Here is a 21,381-nt window from a genome sequence, read left to right as displayed (position 1 = left end):
TGTCACAACTAAACAAGAACGGAAGGAGCAGTAAATATTTGGAATTAAAGAGGCCAAAGAGATGTAAATTAAAGGTAACAGAAAGAAATGAAGATTAACATTTAAGTGCAGAGTAATTTGAGTACTACAAAATTTTCAGGAGTGTACTCTGACCAATAATAAGTTTGTTTCTTCTTTTAGCCCCTAGCTATAGGTTTGAATATTTCTGACAATTGTGTAATAATTAATTACTTTAATTTTTATTTTAAAATACTTTTTTGGGAAAAATAATAATATTGTGATGCCATTATTATTAAATTTTGTTAATTGGAAAAGGATTGTAGAGAAAAATGGCAGGTCACAATCAATTAACTCTTTTGCATATGTGAAACCAGACAAAATTTGGTGTATGTAAACAGTAAATCCACAGTGATGAGCAAGAACAACAGTGAACAGTTTTCACTAAATTAGGAATAACAGTCACAATATTTGTACATTTATATCTGCTCCCAATTTAATGTTAAGATGTTTGATTCCATAAGTAATTGAAATATTTGACTTTACTAGTAGTATAATTATGATTATTAAAGATAGTGATAGAATGGTAAGTAGTGTTTATTTATATTTTACTTGAATTTTTTAGTTCGAGTTTTAAGCAGAAACATAGACATAGTCAGAATTTAAAGGTTATAGATTTGAATTTTAATTATTTTAAGTTACAAGATTTTAAATTAATAATTTATACATATTCAATGAATTCTCCACCATTGGTTCTAAGTATTGTTGTAGTAGGTTGCGTTTTACTCGAAAAAAGGATTTCTCTAAGATAAATTTGAATTAGTTAAACTTTAACACGGACATGACACAATAATTGAGACGGAAGAAAACATTTAATTTTAAATTTGAACAACTAAATGGTTTTACACAGACAACAGTATACTCAAAAGGATTCTCCCAAAAGATTATTCGGAAAATAGTTTTTTTTTCTTTCTATAAATAAGTTTTACGAATTAAAACTGAAATCAAACGCCTGGGGATCCTGAAAAGTTGAATTATAGAGGTTAATGTATAGAAGCTTTACAACTAATCGCAAGTCAATTTAGCACTTTTGAAAAAATTATATATTAAAGCATTTGTATAAATATAAAATTAGATACCATGAGAAGTATATATGGTGTTCCAAAATGAGTGGGTAGTTCAACTTTAATAGTGGGACAAAATTGATCAACGAGAAAAGTGGTGGAATGAATGAGATTCTTTTAACTTTAATTAGAAATTTCGAGTTTAAACCTCTGACAGTACAGGCAATATAATGCTCATTAAAATTGGATCTTGTAATGTACGAATTCTGATTTAATCAAATTTAATTTTAATGTGAATATCGAATACCAAACGGAAAATCGAAAACAAAAAGTGGGACAAAATGAGAACAAAAAAAAAAAGACATCTATATAGCTGATGCTCCAAATCTAAAAACCCGGAAGTATAATTTGCCAGAAAGGAAGAATGAAGCAGAGCTATAATTGTCTTCCTCTTTCTCAAGACAATTAAAAAAACATTACCTATATACTAGATATATAAGTATTATATATAAAAAAATATATATTATCTATATATTTTTAGTTTATTTTTTATGTCATTCAATCAGGAATACCATAATCAGTATATGTTGATGTTGCACAAAAATTGAACTTTTTATTCTTTATCATTTAATTGGTGGGAAAAAAGATTATAATATTCGGATAAATTTTGCAATTATTTTATGTGTGATATTAATTTTGATTCCAAACTGATTCGGGATTGTTGATATATACCACCATACTCTATATTGGACAATACTACCAGAATTAGGGGTGTTCACGGATTGGTTTGGATCGGTTATTGGTCAAAATTAAAACCAAACCAATTTAATCGGTTTTTAAATTATCAAAATCAAACCAAACCAAATATAATATACATTTATCGGTTGCGATTTGGTTTGGTTCAGTTATTCGGTTATTAACCATACACAAAAATAAAAGAAACAATTCATTTAAAATATGATAAAAGTGACAACAATCCATTCAAAACGAAAAATAGTTAGAATGACTTAAATTACTGAACTTTCGATCACTAAATTTACTATCAATAAAGCTTTAAAATTCACTATATTGGTCTAGAAGGAAGAGAAAATAACATTTTCAGTCCCACAAAGAATTGTAATAGACACTCATATACATGAAATCAATAAATTAAATGTTTCATCTTGGAAATTTTTGCTTTCAATAAGTAAATTATAAAGAAATTTTAATGAAAATATGTATAAGATCTTTAAAATTGTTTATAAAAACAATATATTAAGTATGTATATTAATAAATTATATGTATATAATTCACCGGTTCGGTTATTTCTTCGATTTTTTTCAAATAAAACCATAACCAAACCAAATACTATCGGTTTTCAAAAATCTAAAACCAAACCAAACCAAACCCAAATAAAATCGGTTTGGTTTGGTTTTTTGATTTGGATCAGTTTTTATCCAAACCGTGAACACCCCTAACCAGAATTAATACTCACGAGATAAAATAACAACAATAAGATTAAAATCATAATTTTTTTAAACAAAAACAAGATCAAAATCATAAGTAAAATTTATTCCAATTTTAAATAGAAAATTTGTTTTATATTTTATTTTTAATTTATTAATAAAAATATATTAATTTCATAATTATTTAATCTTCTTATTATAATAATGGCGATATACCTTGTACCCAACCCTAAAAATACTATAATTGGATTAAGATGATTGAGGATGAGGATGTGGGTTGTGTGGTTTTTATGCTTAGTTTATATTATCTTTTTTTTAATATTTAATTTAATTAATGGTAGATATATGACTGGGTCCAGATGGGACTTGTCTGCCTCATTATTAAGTATTACAAACTTTAAAAAATATATATATATTTATTGGCTTTTTTGAATTATTTTTTTTACAGTCAAGAATTAAAGACTTTTAGTAGGTATAAGATAAGGAGTAAAGTCAATCAAATCGAAAAAGTTTTTACATCAATTTAATGAATTACTAAATTAAAGTACAAATATTGAATTATACATTAAGCAATTAATAAAAAGTCATACTACACAAAAAATTTGTCCATCCATGACCATAATAGTTTTTTGAAGTATTACTTTCGAAATAGTGTTATGAATTAAAATCATATGATATAAAAAAAAGTCCCAAAAAATGACATTAATAAAGGGTGATTTGTCAATATTATTTTTTAAAATCTTCCCAAACTCTTTTCATTATTTGAGATTTCAAAATAGCTGAAAATCCATTAAAAGAAATAATATAATGAATATATTTTTTAACTTTGAAAAAAATTCATTCATTTTGAAATTTAGACTATAACAAAAGTGTCAACAATTCATTAATATTTGACGAAAGAAAGTTATATTGCAATCAATGTTTGTTTATACTTTCTTTTTTCCAAAATTACAGTTCATTTTTTAAGAAGGATTTCCGAAAAATTCCAAACAAACAAAATAAATAAATATACAAATGTTTTTTTAAAAAAAAAATAATTATAATTAGTAAGAAGAAATGTGGGGTTAGGTTGGTATGAGTTGTCCTACTGCATTTGATGCTTTATCTGATGCTCCCCAACCCCCCAAAAATAAACGAAAAAAATAATAAAATCTTCATGTCTATATCTGCTACTCTGGACAATATTTATACACATTTAATGATGTTTTAAACTTGGAACAATATGCTTGAAATACAATTAATCTCAGTGTCTTACTTAATTAGTTTTGGGTTAAGCAAATGGAGAAGATAATGCTATACTAATACACCCATAATTAAAGAGGGTGCTATCTATTCGCAGTGTAACACCTGTTACCAATTGCTATGATTATGTTATATACTGCAATCATGATGTAAAAAAACAACCTATAGTAATTAATTGAGGAACATGGCATATATACTTTACACTCAGTTTCATATTAAAAACTGAGTGTAATTATAAAAACTCACTTTGATAATCATTAATCATAATTATATTCACTATCTAAGTATCTATTAAGCGTCTCAAGTAATGAATATTTCACTAACTAAACCAGTAAGAATGAAATTAGAAAAAAAAAAGAATAAATATTTTATTATCAATATTACTAACATTGAGAGTAAATAAAGTAAGTATATAAATGAGGCAACTACAACTACGGAGATACAATTTGGCAAAAAGAATACCGTTAACGTTCTCTATCAAATTATGATTAAGTATATAAATGAGGCAACTACAACTACGGAGATACAATTTGGCAAAAAGAATACCGTTAACGTTCTCTATCAAATTATGATTTATTTAAACAGTTATCGCTCAAAAAAATGGTTACCAATCTAGTCAAATTTTTACATAAGTACGTAATATTTCAAATAGTATGAGATATACACAGACATTATAGGTTTATAAGAAAATGTTTGGATCGTCAAACATTTAGTACAACTCTGTATGACTTAACCCCCTATTGCTTGCTAGAAATAATGTGGTATGTGATTAATTATCGTACGTAGATTAATTTTGTGCGTTTATATATATAAAAAACAAAGATGTGGCCATTTGTATTTTATTTAGCATTTTTCATGCCTATCGTAAAATAATTTCTGGTGGGGCACCTAGCTACATGGAGGATAATGACGACAATCTTTGTATCAATTTTCTAACAAAAAATTTCTTGTCGTAAAGCTTAAGATTGACCTATAGAGAATAAAAAGTAGTAGTGCTAATTAAATTGTGAGTGTGTGTCTAATAAATTACTAAAACATGATATTTATACCCCCATCACCTTCAAATGCATGCAATAGTTAAGAAAAAAAATTAATTTTTTTTCATGCCTTCACCACTAAAGTATTTCACAATATTCTTTAATTAAACTCTAGGAGATGAGGGTGAAAGGGGTTTAGAGAATTACACTATAAATTTAAGGTTAGTTTAGTTTTATATCTATATATTTATTACATATTAAATTTACAAAACTTTATTATTTTTGAATTGTCTAGATGAAAATTATGTTTCCAACGATCACAAAAATATAAGATACTTTAAAAGATAACAACTCCAATGCAACAGAAAAAACTACTCATTAGTTTCTTTTTGTTCTCAAATTTTGATGTCTGATACCTACATTAAAATTTACATTAATAAGAAACTACTCGTACGTTTTTTTTTTTTTGTTGAATACCTAAAATCACAATGTTTGATATCTACATTGAAATTCACGCCTAAAAATTTCATATTAAAAATCAAACTCGAGACTTCTGACTAACTTGTTGGTTACTAATTATTTAGTATAACAAGTTAAAATATAACAGTAAATAATATTTTAAAAAATAAATTTCTTTTAATTTCCCAACCTATTTTTTTTTAATTTAATAAAAAACATCTATTTTTAAGAACAATACTTCCAACCCCCACCCCCTCTCCCAACACCTTTATCAAACTCCAGAATCCTTTTTTTTTTCTCCTATTCAGGTCCTCATCTGCTTCTCTCTCTCTAACTCTCTGTTGTTATTTCTTACTGGGAAGAAAACAAGAGTCAATCAGAGAAAAACCTAATGAACCCCACAATAACTCTTACTTCAAGTTAGCCCCCACCTTATCAAATACTTCTCTCTGTTATTTCTATAATTCTGCAAATTAAAGATTTTATTTTTAAAAAAAATTACTTGTGTTTCTCTCTCTTTCCACACTTTTTTTTCTCTTTCTTTTTGAGTTTGGGAAGAAGAGAAGAGATGGAGATGGGGTTGAGAAGTTAGAAAACAAATCATCAGACAGAAGAAGGAAAATAAAATAAAAGGCAGATAAAGATACATCAGTTTTCTTGAACCCACCAACAAAATTCTTGATTACCCCACCCACCCCCACATTCCAACCCAGGTCCAGGCCACCACACTCTCTCTTTCTCTCTCTCCTAAAACAACCCAAAATTATGGAACTCACTGATTTACAAAACAACAATACTAATAGCAATAGTAAACAACAAACTACCACCAATAACACCACCCCTTCTCCACCTCTACAGCACCAGCACCAGCATCAGTACCAGCTACTCTCCCAGCACCATCACCATCAACAGCAGCTTCAACAACAACATGGGAGATCATCTGTTCCTTTTATGACCTCTATTTCTATCCAGCCTTGTGCACAAGCTCCAATTACTAATTCTGCTAGTCCTACTGCTACTAGTGCTTCTCCTTCTACTTCATCGCCTACTCCACCGCAGCAGCAGCAGCCACCTCATCTAGTGGACGCTTCTCTTGCAATTGCCACTAGATCGGACTCCTTAGTTGACCCAAATAAGAAATCTCAGCCTCAGCAGCAGCTGGCAATACAACAAACACAACATGTGCAACAACAGCTACAGCCGCCACCGAAGCGACAAACAAAGGATCGGCACACCAAGGTTGACGGGAGAGGGCGGCGCATCCGAATGCCAGCCGCCTGTGCAGCTAGGGTTTTTCAATTGACCAGAGAATTAGGCCATAAGTCCGACGGAGAAACTATCGAATGGCTCTTACAGCAAGCCGAGCCAGCCATCATCGCTGCCACTGGCACCGGCACAATCCCAGCAAACTTTTCAACTCTGAACATATCCCTCCGTAGCAGCGGCTCCACTCTCTCAGCTCCTCCTTCTAAGTCAGCTCCTCATTCTTTTCACAGCGCTTTAGCTTTAGCCGCTGCCCATCATACCCCTCATCCCTTTGAAGAAGGATTCTCGCACATGCTAGGGTTTCATCATAATACTCACCTTCTGACGCAAAATCCAATCGCGGACTCAATACCTGGAGGTAGTGGTGGTGGCGATGGTACTGGTGGTGGAGGTGGACAAGAGGGGGCGGATAATTACCTTCGGAAAAGATATCGAGAGGATTTGTTCAAAGAGGAAGGTTCAAGTAATCAACAAGGAGAAGCTTCTGGAGGATCTAGTTCACCTTCGAATAAGCAATTCAAAGGAAATTCATCGCAATTGCCTAATAAGCCTAATTCCCAAGAAGGTGTAGCTGGACAATCGTCTAATATGCTTCGGCATACTAACATGATGCCAGCCACTGGGTTATGGGCGGTGGCACCACCGCCCACCAGTGGAACTACGGGCAGCCCGTTCTGGATGCTGCCGGTCACGGCTAGTGGGAGCGCACAGACTTTATCCTCTCCCATGGCAAGCACATCAGGAACTGCAACACTCGAGTCTCAAATGTGGCCTTTCCCTATGGGTAGCTCAAACACTATTCAAGCACCATTACATTTCATGCCTAGGTTTAATATCCCACCAAATCTAGAATTTCAAAGTGGGAGAGGAAATCCATTGCAACTAGGCTCAATGCTAATGCAGCAGCAACAACAACCATCTCAACATCTTGGGTTGGGAATGTCTGAAACTAATTTGGGCATGTTAGCCGCTCTTAATGCGTATTCAAGAGGTGGTTTGAATATGAATTCGGATCATCAACAAAGTCACTCATTGGATCATCACCAGCATCAACAACAACATCAACCTCAACCTACAGATAGCGACGAAGATGATCCAAACAATTCTCAGTAAAATCTATAATATTGGTGAGTCCTTTTTTAATTACTAGTTGTATTTACACACATTAATCAAATGCTTAATTTTTTCATAGTTGAATTTGTTATTATGTGTACTTTATCATCACAATGGCAATTAAATTGGTTGTGCAGGTTTTAAAATTTATTAAGTGTGATGGAGTGAAAGTGCTTGAAAGATTCAGTTCATGGAAGACAGACAGAGAGGTATATGTTAGTTGTCATTTGGTTTTGTCTGTCATTATTACCTTTTATTTTTTGTTTGTTTTGGAGAACCTTTTGCTAGAGAGTTGTGAAGGATTTGAATTGTATTTTGTTAGTTTTGTTCCTAGCTAGGAGTGAAGAGAGAGAGAGAGAGACATTTGTATAGGAGGATTATATATTTGTGTTTAGTATTTTTCAAAAAAATGCTCAGCTTGCTGTTGTGTGTATCAAAAATATGCAAAAAAAAAAAAAAAAAAAAAACAGTTTAAAAAAGAAGAAGAATTATTATAGTATCCAAAAATATTACTTCCTCTATTTCATTTTTATGTGGCTCGCTTTCCTTTTAAGTCCATAATAATAAAATGTGATAAAAGAACATTTTTCTCAAAGTTACTGACAATGGATAGTAAACTGGAAAAACCCTTTTTCATGGTCTCTTTTCTTTTTTCCATGGTGAAAGATGAGGAATTAGCAGCTTTACTTTTTAATTTTTTTCACTCCATTTTATTTTATTTTTGAAAAAAAAATGAAACTTTTTCTTGAAGAGGAATACATAACCAGGAGCATGTTGTTGTATTTATGGTACTAAATACCTTTTTCTGGTTTCAATAATTTCATTTTATTCTTTTACGTGTCCCCTATCTTTACTGAGGAATCCCCATGTGACTTCTCTATACACATTTCTGGATAGAAATTTAAAATATGAAAAATCTAGTCCAAGTATTTTTGGAAACAAACCATATCTCCAGGCTACTGTTTCTTCGATGGAAACTAGAGAGTGACATTGAGGAATCGTCTACTTGGCGGAATAAAGATAATAATTTTGAGATATCTCATCAAATTACTTTATCCTCTACTAATATATATGACAGGATAAAATAATCTAATGAGAAAAAAGTTATTGTAAAATTTAACTTACATATTAACGGATTTTAATGGTACTACATTTTTTATCTTAGTAAATTTTTGTAGAAGTTAAAACTCTTTTGAGAGTGACATTTTGTAATTTGCTTGTACAGTCAATTCATGAAGACTTTCTTGTTTTCATTAGATAATCATTTTCTTGCATTAAATTATTACAGGTGAGGGTAGCTTTGTCATTTTTTTGCACCATTTTTATACTATTTCTAATTGTCTTCACTTAAATTTAAGTAGTGTTTTTTTAAGCATATCTGGCAGCTACATTTTGTCGTTAATTAATGATTTGTTGGTACTAATAAATCTTTTTTCATGTAACCCCAAATGTCATTATGACATTTTAATACACCTCTGGCAAAAAAGAACAAATATTGATTTCAAGATTTTGTTTTGTAAATTATAGTAGTGGGTCACATGTGACTACCAAGAATTTTATACGGCTCAAAAATTTATTTTAATGTACTTTGGCACTATTTATTTGAATGGTTGACAACCTGCTAAGAAAATAGGATTAGATATATATATCGTCAAACTTCTTTATACTAATATTTTATTATAATAAATAATTGTATTTTTTATTATATTATATGCTTTTTATAATTATATTTTATCATATAAGTTTAAATAAATTTGTAAAATGAGATTTGACTGTAGTATACTATTTGTTAGCATTGGATTCTCATATGGTGGGTTTGTTATTTATTCGTAATAATTGATGATTCCTATGAACAGAATTCTCAGTCTGGTCCGTTGATGCAATTTTCTTTTAGTTTTTATCGGAAATATTATAAGAAGTTAATTAATAGTATTTAAAATCAACTATAATGTAAACTAGGTCTATGACAAAACTTAGCTTTAATCAATTACTTTGCAAGTTTTATTACTTTATAGTAAAAAAAAAACAAACAGAAACGTGCTTTGGGATGGGAAAACAATTCGGTGAGAATACACAGATTGCACATGTCTGTCAGAAAGGCTGAGCAGTCACTACGCACCACTAAATCATTTTTACCTTTGCTATTCAACTATTCTAACCATCAAAACTCAATGATCCGATTAATTTAAATTCGTAAGACGTTAAGTCTATGAAAAATTCTTCATTTTCAAACCTTAAAATTTGAAAAATAGTTTATGAGGAAAGGCTTACTCATGACTATATGAGTCATTTTTTAACGATGTCAACGCAATAGTGGAGCCAAAATTTTCAATAAGGGGATTCAAAATTTGAAAAACTAGACACACGAAGTAGGAGAAGGGAGATCGACATCTACTATATATACCTAAAAAATTATTTTAATCATGTATAAATAATATAATTTTTCGTCGAAAGGGATTCGATAAGGTGGCTTCGCCGCTGTGTCAACACGCTTAGACATTATCCAATACTAGATGCATATATATTATATAAAGGTTGAACATCAGGCTCGACTAAGGAAAGGGTTGTTCAAAATCATATGCGGAGATCACTTATTCCATTAATCATGTGGGATTTCATTCCTTAAATGTACTTTTAATGGTACAATACAATTGGATTAATCGTATTATATCACTTATTATCGTCAAGCTAGAAAGAGTAATTGCGCTAGTTTGAAAAGTAATGTTAGTTGAGTTTCCATTATTCCGTGATTTTCGCAACAAAAGACTCAAACTTTTGGACTTGCAATCAATTTATGTATAATTATTAATTATTATATTTCGGCGGGAAAACAAAATTTTACGTTATCCCCATGGTTTTATTACTATTTTATTATTTTTGGTTGACCACTAGGAATGAGCGATTAACTCACTTAGGTGGTAAATTGAAACTTGTTTGCTTGATATTTGAATTTTGATGATAAAAATTAATAAATACGTCCGATTATAATCAGTACAGTTGTTCAAACATCATATCTCTTACTTGTAATCAATTGTACTTGTATGTGGTGAGGTGATTATGACTCCTTTATTTTAAATTAGAAGTTGCTAAAAAGTAGCTCTCCTTATCGATCGTATTAGTATATGTTTGAATTAATAGACTTTTGAATAATTTGTTGCATGGTAATTTACGTCAAAAGTTGTACTGGTGTTGACCTAAATTGTGTGGCACTCAAGCTTATTGATATCAAAGAAAGAAAATATCTTAGTACTATTACATTGTGGAGGTAACTGTTTTGACGAAACGACTAGAGGACCACAATTTACGACTTTATTTTCTCTCCCCACTTTGTTTAATTTGTTGTTTGTCTCACTCTGAGTTTGGTGTTCAATATATTTTTTAGGAGTTTTGTGGGGAAATCTCATTTTCGATAAATAAAATAATTTCAGGAGTTTTTAATATTAAAATTTCTTATTAAAAATGAAGATATTTACCATTCAATTACAATATTTATGATGAGCTGGAGTTTGGATATTGTTTATTAGATGTAGTAGAGAATAATAGTATTTTAATTTTTAGTAAGTGGATGAACGGTGTTGCCAAATGGTCACGGATGAAACAGTACTAATAGGACTACCCAACAAAATACAATATATATATGTGTGAGTGTATATAAATGAGTGAATTGAAAGGTCTAATATAAATGAGTGAATTGAACGGTCAAAAACATTTAAAGTATTATAATTTTTTGAGTTTGAAATATCTCCATTTTATTGTTCAGATCGAAAAGTGAACAATTGATAATTAAGTTGTGTTTGATAAAGATTTTGTAATGTTCTAATAGGAAATTAAACTAATACTTGATGATTCAGATATAAACTTAAAAACGTTGAGATACTTCAGATATATTTTTCAAGCTTTTTAACACTATATAAATATATTCCATCTACTCTTTTGAAATTTGTAGTTTGTTATTATTATGGATTTGTTTCTTCACCCACGGTCTTCACGTGCACCCACTAAATGTACCATTTGTTTTTTTTTCGGGGTACATCCTCTTCTCTCATCTTTGCATTGATTCTTTGCAGTACATCATCAATCCCTCTTACCTATCAAATATATAACATTTACTTGTTTATAACATAATTTAGAATTCAATATTTTATATTTAGATCTTCAAAAACTATATGAAAAATAACAATATATGTTGCAATCTTTTTCATAGTGATATGATGAAAAAATATATATCTTAAAAAATAAGTCAAAGTTCATGCAGTTTGATTCACGAAAGATGAATATGACAAGTAAAAATGAACCAAAGAAGTATTTCTCAATTCCTATATATTTATGAGCTTAATAACACACTGTGGAAAGTAAAATTTCCGCAATCTTTGGAGGCATGGAAATCCATTTTCCAACTGTAAAGACCATAGAGAAATTTTCTAGAAAAAAGTAAAAACAGAAAATTAAAGATAAAAAAAGTGGGAAACTCAAATTTCAAAAGTTTTTTGATACTCCATCAATCCACATCATGACAAAGATATTTCTATTTTATAACTCAAATTTCCACACAGCAAATTTTAAAAGTCTTGTTTTTTATTTTGCCCACACAAAATTAAATTTATTATTCACATTGTTAGTCTGTCCCACAAGTTTTAACTTGTTACTCACAATTAATAATTTTTGTACTCAAACTAGAAATCAACTTTTTAAGACAATGAAAGTTTAACTTTCTTAGCATACCATGAAAAACTGAAATCTATATACATATTAATAAAAGCTGAAAATGAATCCGATATTGTGGCATGTCTCATTGACCTCTATTACTATTTATTTATTTTCTCATAATTTTGAATTTTTTTCTTATTTTCTTTCTTCAAACCTTTTAAAAAATGAATTATTTCTTTCATTATTATTTGTATTTATTACATTATAAATTATAATGGTTCATTAAAGTGGTCAGAATTAAATTGAAATAATGGGTCATTAAGCTGCAATATGTCCTTTCGATTGCATAACAGTCTTTAAGTTTTTCACTATTTAGCGTCTGTTTAATCTATTGCATCTACAAATCAAAGAATTATTTGTTCTTCGTGAGTACATATCTTGATATGAGTAGTTCATGAGACAATATGGAGACTTTGAAGATAACACGGTAAGAACGAAAAGAAAGTAATTTGTGTTTATTTCCTCAAAAATTATACATGAAAGTACATTCAGGGGCCAAATCTTTCCTTCTTTTTTTTTCCTGATTTCTTTTCGAAATTGCAATTTTTCTTACTTTTTCTCAATTTGATGCAATCATAATTATGTTTATGACTTTTTAGTTTTGCAGCTTCATATTATGCTTGAAAATTTGTATTCCACTAACTTTTTGTTTGCTCTCGGTATATGTATGGTAGAAGGTTGTGTAAATATGTTATTTTATTTATTTTTAATTATTTAGTTTTAGTAGAATAGTACCTCATTTGGCAGCTAATTAAATTAAATTATCAATTATTTTTTCGTATTTGATGAACTTTCTTTAGAAAATTAAGACCATCTTCTGTTTTTTTTTTCTTTGTATAATTTATTCATCTATTGTTATGAGTTTTATTCAGTTATGGTATACTTAGAAAGGATGATTAAAGAAATAATATAGTTATGTCTATCTAATTTATGTAGTGTTGAATCTATTCCTCCATATTTAAAAATATTATTTGGTATTTTATATTGTAGAGTTAAAAATGAAGATATTGTAAAACTTTGTAAAGATGATTACATTAACTTTTTAAGTTGTTATGTTTTTTATGTTTATTATATTGTAGAGTTGATTTGAAGTATAATATGAAAACTATTGAATGGTGATTGGCTTGTGGGAATGTATTTTTTCTTTTATTTTTTAATGAATAAGATCATAGGAATAATATTACATTATTTTATTTTTTCATATGTTCTCTATGATTTCTCTTTACTTTGCATATTATATAATAAATAAATATGTCAATTAACCATTCATTCATATTATTTAATGTAAAATTTAGTGGTCTTTATATTTATCACTCCCATAACTTTTTATCCTCATAATCCCTAAAATAATTAATAGTCATATTCATGACAATATTTGATATTTCATAATATAGTGTTATAAATTGAGACAACCTAAGACATAGTAAAATATCACATTATTGCCTTTTTAAGTTATGTTTTTGGTGCAAATTATATTCATGTTTTTGGCTGATTTGAAGAACAAAAGGAAGGCTGTTTGTATGGTGAACAATGTGGGGGTGGACATCGTCACGTCGAAATGAAATCGAATAATTATATATTAATTTCATATTTTTTTCGTCTGTTTCTAAATGATTAAGGTCATAAGAATGATGTAGCATTATTTATTTATTTCGTACGTTCTCTTTATGATTTATCTTTATTTTATATTTTATATGAATATTTTATTATTGTATGTTTCATATCTTATCGTCTTTTATAGACAAATTCACTAGTATTTTAATAAAAATCATGACATGGACCAATTGATTTGATTTTATTGCCAACAATTCGATGTAACTAATGAGATAATATACACCTTAATTAATAATTGAGAGGTTTGAATTTCCTTCTCATTATATATATTTCTTTTGACTTAATATAATTCATAATCAATTCTTTGAAATTTTAATGATATAACATCTAGACACTTAAACTATGTTTTGTTTCAATTGAACACACCTTAACTCATAATAAAGTGTTCTAATGCACTTTCGGATCAAAATATGAAAACCTTTATTTTCATGTTTTTTCATTTGTCTATTAGCTAGTTAAGTTAACACTTAATTTTATGCATTTGTCGCTATAAACCATAAAAATTCAGACACAACCTACTAGAAGTTGATGCGTATAATTAAAGATGATGACACATTTTATGTGGTTAATTTAACTATATCCTAAAGATGAATGAAAACACAGGCAAAAGTTTTAAAAAATTTGAATTGAAATTGTATAATCGGAACACTTTTTAGGAGTTGAGGTGTTCAATTAGAACATGACTTAGTCTGAATGCCTATATGATATATAAACTTGAGCGTCTATTTTTTCGATGAATTATTTTTGCTATCATAGCCTATCATATATGTACATGCATAAGCGCTAACTTTCCGACAAAAATTCAAATTTTGTGAAGCGGATACATTCTTGAGGTACATAGATCCACCCATCTTCATTTTTTTTAATTCATAGGTTTGTATCAATTAAGTCAGTAAATTTTTTATCTATTTCTTATGTAATATTAATCGAAAATATAAGTTTCATGTCTAATTCCTGAGCTTATATAATATGTATATTCAATGTATAATCTATGTATATCACTAGCAAATTAAAAAAGTAAAGAATATTGAATTTGCTTGTTTAATTTATTTGCATAAGCTAACATTAAAAACACAAATCTGAGGTTTACCTATTTGGTAAGCTAAGGCAACAATATAATTGTCAGTTTGTAATATAAATTTGGGTGAAGAAAAGATTGCTAGCCAAGAAAATATTTGGGTGAAAAAAATATTCCATCCTTTCTATCTCTATACAACAAATATATCCAACTTGCTTAGTACAATGATCTCAAATTTGCACACACAAATACATACCTCAAATTCTTCTATCTATTCATGAATATAATAACATCATGATAAAGTAGGCATGGCATGCATGATACAATAAGATTCTCAAACCAAAATAGTACTATAATAACTGTGGACAACATTATGGCACATTAACTTTGGTGAGATATATGATCATTGACGGATCGATTAGAATTTTCGTTAAAGAGAATCAAAATAAGTAAATACATGAAGTAGCTAATAAGAGAATTCCATATATAGTACAAATACATTAAAAAGAAAAAACTTTTTTGAACTATCTACACAATTTAATTTCCCGAGTGGTTCAGGTAGAGATTTGTGGAAAGGGATAAGTAATATAATTGTATGATTTAAAAAAATGATTCAACCCCAAAAGCTAGGCTATTTAATTTGAACAAAACCTATGTTGATCATAACTCTTCTTAAGGTTTATCAAAAAAAAAAAAAAACTGCTTAAGGTAAACAAAACAACTAAATATATTTTCCTCAAATTAAGGTGCCGATAAGTTTGCAATAACTTTCTAATAAATAATTTTCTTAATTACTTTTTTAATATAATGACTTAAACTCTTAAAGTACATGTTCGATCCTTGATTATTGATGAATTTTAATTTTAGTCCTTAAATTATTAGACTAAACATATTTTATACCACTTTTGATTCTTTGTTTGGTGCAAACCCTATACTACAGCCGCCTGAAAAGAGACGAGAATGATGACAATTCCTCACCAAGCAATATTTGAGGTATTCGCCTGGCTTCCGTTCAAGTCTTTAATGCGTTTCAGGTGTATTTCAAAATTTTGTAGTTCCCTCGTATTTGAATCACATTTTATGGATATTCATCGATGTCGCTCAATGACTCTCCCTGGCAGAACCAAATTGCTTTTATTCAAAAGAGAATTAATTTTCCACACTATAGAGAAAGGTGAAGATGCAAAAATTAACTACCTTCGTCAAATTCATGATTTTGATGGACTCTACGACAAAATTGGTATGACTACTTTTTTGGAGTGTGTTAATGGTTTATTATGCTTCTGGAGTTGGTCAACAAACAATTCACAGCCTGCTATAATTTTCAATCCCGCTATGAGAGAGAGAAGTAAGATTTCTTCCCCACGTAGATGTGGATCACTACGTGAGCTACTATTCATTAGCTAGAGACAGTGGATTGCTTTTTTGATTTCCAAGAAAGTAAAGATTCCCCAAATTTGATCATATACCCAGTGATGGACCTCCTAGTATCAAGACAGGATCCCCAATCAGCATCACAATATGCTTGTAAAGAACCAGAAGATTGTGCAGCCAAAAATATGCCTGAGCCTGGGTCCTGTTTGACGTATCTTACAACTCTAACAACAGCATCCATATGAGACCTCTTTGGTGCATTCATAAACTGACTTAAGTTTTGAACAGCATAAGACAAATCCGGTCTAGTAATGGTTAAGTAAATCAACCTCCCAACAAGTCTCTGATATTCACCAATATCTGATAGTAATGAATCAGATGAAGAACCTACATGTTTATCAAAAATCATAGTAGTTAATTTGACATTCATTTCAACAGGTGTGGCAATAGGTTTAGACCCTCCTAAACCCAAGTCTGAAATTATCTCCAATGCATACTTCCTCTGGCGCATGAGAATCCCTTTAGAGTTCCTGACAAATTCTATCCCTAGAAAGTATCTCAAAGGTCCAAGGTCTTTGATTTTGAAGTTGTCCTTCAGAACTTGTTTAGTGTCATTAATCAGCTCCATGCTACTACCAGTTACTAACAAATCATCAACATAAATCAAGACAATCACAATGCCTTCAGCTGACCTTTTGATCAACAAGGAGTAATCCATATGACTTTGCTGAAAACCAGCAGCTATAGGGCCTGAGTTAATTTCACATTCCATTGCCTTGGAGCTTGCTTAAATCTATATAATGACTTAAGCAACTTGCATACAAGTTGAACCCCATCATATCTATGAGTGAAACCTAGAGGTAATTGCATATACACTTCCTCCACTAAGTCACCTTGTAAAAAGGCATTATAGACATCCATTTGTTGGACATCCCACCCTTTAGTAGCAGCAAGGGTCATCACTGTCCTCACAGTGACCATTTTTACAATTAGAGAGAAGGTCTCCTGATAATCCAAGTCTTCCTGCTGACTATAACCTTTGGCCACTAGTCTAGCTTTGAATCTTTCAACTTCACCAGTTATTTTGTACTTGATTTTATACACCCATTTGCAACCTATAGCCTTCTTACCAATAGATAAAGATACTATCTCCCAAGTCTTATTATCTTCCAATGCATGTAGTTCCTCCTCCATGGCTGCCACCCATCTCTTGTCTTTAACAACTTGGTGATAAAATTGAGGCTCAGTGTCAACTGAAAGATTAGCAATACAACATTAATATGAAGGAGACAAGCAACTGTAGTCAATACTATCTCCAAGAAAGTACAAACAGTGAGACTTTGATCCAGACTTGGCTGAGGTCACAAAATCCTTTTGCCAAAAAGGAGGTTTGAAAGTTCTAGTGGATTGTCTTCTTCCTATAGTGGAACTCATAGTTGGTTCCTCAACAACTGAATGTGGACTTATAGTAGGTTGATCCTGGGGATGAGGGTCCTCAAAAATATGATCACTAGAGTGTCCAGTATTGTCATTGTGATCATCCATGCACACATTATCATCAGCCTTGACAGTCAAAATTGGAACTTGAAAATCATCATCTGATACAATTGCCTGCATATCAGCATTAGCATGAATCTAAAAGGGAAATATGGATTTAGTAAAAACAACATCCCTGCTGATAAAAAAAATATTATTTTGAGGATCATAAAGTTTGTATCTCTTTTGTGTAGTGCCATAACCCATAAAAACTGATCTAATAGCTCTAGGGCCAAACTTGTCTGTCCTCAACAGTTTGGTGGCATGACACAAACAACCAATAATTCTCATGTAAGACAGATCCGGTGGTTTGCTGAACATCATCTCAAAAGGAGACTTATTATCCAACACAGTGGATGGAATTCTATTAATAATATGAACTGCAGCTAAAACACACTCCCCCAAAACTTGATTGGAATGTGACCTTGAAATCTGATGGCTCTGGCTGTCTCCATGATGTGCCTGTGCTTTCTTTCCACTACATCATTTTGCTGTGGTGTATGTGGACAAGAACTCTGATGAATGATGCCTTGAGAGTGAAACAACTCACTCACTTATGCATTAAAAAACTCTTCACCATTGTCTGATCTAAATACTTTAACCTGGATAGTGTATTGGGTTTGAACCATGGCAAGAAAATGTTTCAATATGGTAGAAACATCAGATTTAAGATGCATGAGATATATCCAAGTCCATCTAGAATAATTATCAATCAATGTAAGAAAAAACTTCATCTTATTGTGAGTTGCAACTTTGTAGGGTCCCCATACATCCATATGAACTAAATCAAAACATTTTGAACTCCTAGTGCTACTACTAGGAAATGGTAATCTAACTTGTCTAGCCAATGGACAAATATTACAACATTGCAACTGAAACTTCCGTTTATTAGCAAACACATCTATCTTTCTAATAACACTCATATGAATGTGACCTAGTCTTTTATGCCAAACTTCACCTTCATCAGAATCTTTGACAGCTGCAACTGCAAGACTCTTATGATCTTGTCCAGTGTCTATCAGTTGGGGAGACTTCAAAATGTATAAACCACCATCTTCTTCACCAATCTCATTCAATCTCCCAGTGAGAAAATCCTGAAGAAGGAAGAAATTAGGGTAAAATATAGCACAACAATTCAATTGTCTAGTTAGTTTAGCTACCGAAAGAAGGTTGAAGTTAAAATCTGGCACACATAAAACATTCTTAACCAAATCACCTCCTTATAGTTTAGAACAACTTGAGTGTGTGACTCTAGATGAATCACCATTTGGAAGTTGAACTTGTCCTGAACTCATCACTGTTGATCCATGAGTCAATACATTTTTAGTTCCCACCATATGATCAGTTGCTCCATTGTCAACAATCCAATTAAAGCTAGAGGAATTGAACTTAGAATTTCCTGCAAAAATACCTGTTGCATTGGCATTAATGTTGGTAGATGTTGCATTTCCTTCATAGATCAATGGTTTGTTCAACATCCGAAGGACTTGATTATACTGATTAGGTGTAAACTGTGGAATTGAACCAGGTCCAAACCTTGAACCATATTGTTGTTGCAACTGTTGTGTGGAAGGAATTAAGCAACTACTATTATTTGAACTGTTGTGTTCTGTTGACACTGTATTAGCTAATCTTTTCCCTTTGTAGTTGGTAGGATAACCTATCAACTGGAAACAAATATCCTTCAGATGCCCATGCCTATGACAATGAGTACAATATTTTAGCTTGTTACAATCAGCTTTACTGTGACCTTTCATTTCACAGTGATCACAATACAAATATCCACCCATCTGTGGTCTATGAGGTTTCATATTTCCTTGACTTCGATAACCTTGACTTCCAGAACTATTTCCTCCAAATCTACTAGAAAATAATGCAGTAGAATCTAATTGTCCACCTAAGGTGTAGTGATCTCCACACAACTCCCTTTGGCTTTCATCTTGAATTATCATAGCATAGCATTGATTAACAGTAGTGGAACACTCATCATAAGAATCTGACTTCTAGCATGACTATAATTGTCATTCAGGCCCATTAAAAATTGCAAAAGCTTTTGTCTAAGCATGCTATCAATATACTCTTTAGATCTAGCACAACTACAAGAGGAAAGTGGAACAATTGAGTCGAATTCATCCCATAAATCCTTTAACTTTGAGTAATAAACTGATACAGGGGAAGTACCTTGAGTATGTATGACAATTGATTTATGCAGGTGGAAAATTCTGGACATATTCACCTTATCAAAACGTTCCTTCAGATCACTCCAAACTAGTGCTGCATTAGAACGAAATAAGATTCCACTCACCAAATCCTTGCTCACATCACTTATCAACCATGAGAGCACCATAGCATTACATCAATCCCACTGTTTCTTCTCAGAATCGACTGTATAGTCTTCACGATTGATGCTCTTATCAACAAATCCCAATTTGTTCCTAGTCAACAGAGTCAATTCCATCGCTCTGCTCCATAAAGTGTAATTCTCCATGCCTGTGAGTTGAATTCCGATTTGAACAGCTCCTGGTACATCAGAAGATGATAAAAACAGAGAATGAGCATGGTCAATTTTGTTTGTCATTGATGCCTCCTCAGATCTGTAAATTCAGCTATCAAACGAAGTTAGAAATTCATCAGGAATCGCATTTCATGCTCTGATACCATATCAATTTGTCGATTGAATTAAACCTAACTATTTTGGGAGAATAGAAGAAGAAGATTACATGAATGAATTGTTTCTCCTATTCATCTCTGCAAACTGAATGATTATTGTTACTGAAACTTACAGTGCTAACATGTATATATACAATTACATTGATGGTAACTAACTAACAGCTAATTAACCAATAAGACGCTGACAACTAGATAACTAATCAGCAGTACTGAACTAACTACTAATAGTACTTAACTAACTACTAAATAACTGTAATACTCTTATCATACTCCTCAATAATTACATCGTGGGAACGTTCATGACATGGAGTATTATAGTATGATAGAAGTGAAGGGAAAATTAGCGGTCCTTCGAAGGTAGGTTAGTTGATCATGAAGAAATTATTTTTTGGATTTTAGGAGATGATGGAATTTGGAAGACACATATTATTCTTGATTTTCCCTTGATTGATCATAAGAATGTGCGTTTTTGTTGCCAGACATATTATGATGGGGAAATTATATTTGTAGTTAAAGTCAATAAATTCTATTATTTCTGTTATGATATCACGAGAAAAAAAGTTGGAGAAAATGTCAAATAGAGAGATTTTATGAAATGGATTGGAGGCATTCATACATGTGTAGAAACTAGAAAGCCTCTATCCCATTGGAAAAATATCAACAAGTTCAAACTGTGTTCGAGCAAGACATTTAATGATAATTTTGAGATCTTTTTCCTTGTTTTTTTTTCCTACTATACACCAACTTTGGACCATGAAATTGCACGACTTGATCGAATTTATTTATTATGTCTAGTAAGATGTGAATAATGGGTCATCCAAAATCAAATTAATGACCCGAAAGTATATTAGTCCATCCAATTTGATGTGAAAACACAAACGGAGCCCCGAGTTAGAGC

At 30.9% G+C, this 21,381-nt stretch overlaps 1 protein-coding gene across 1 annotated transcript; it reads left to right on the top strand.

Moving 5' to 3' along the window:
* Positions 1-5,491: 5,491 nt before the first annotated feature.
* On the top strand, positions 5,492-8,024 carry LOC125816121 (transcription factor TCP8-like). Its single transcript, XM_049495713.1, has 2 exons — positions 5,492-7,578; positions 7,702-8,024. The coding sequence occupies exon 1, from the start codon at positions 5,951-5,953 to the stop codon at positions 7,562-7,564; it is 1,614 nt and encodes a 537-aa protein (XP_049351670.1). The 5' UTR covers positions 5,492-5,950; the 3' UTR covers positions 7,565-7,578; positions 7,702-8,024.
* The last annotated feature ends 13,357 nt before the right edge of the window (positions 8,025-21,381 follow it).

The sequence above is a fragment of the Solanum verrucosum genome, unplaced genomic scaffold (assembly GCF_900185275.1).
Source record: "Solanum verrucosum unplaced genomic scaffold, falcon-dt-bn FXZP01000261.1, whole genome shotgun sequence".
NCBI lineage: Eukaryota > Viridiplantae > Streptophyta > Magnoliopsida > Solanales > Solanaceae > Solanum > Solanum verrucosum.
Note: the sequence above shows the minus strand (reverse complement) of the source record. Positions and strands in the feature narration are given on the sequence as shown.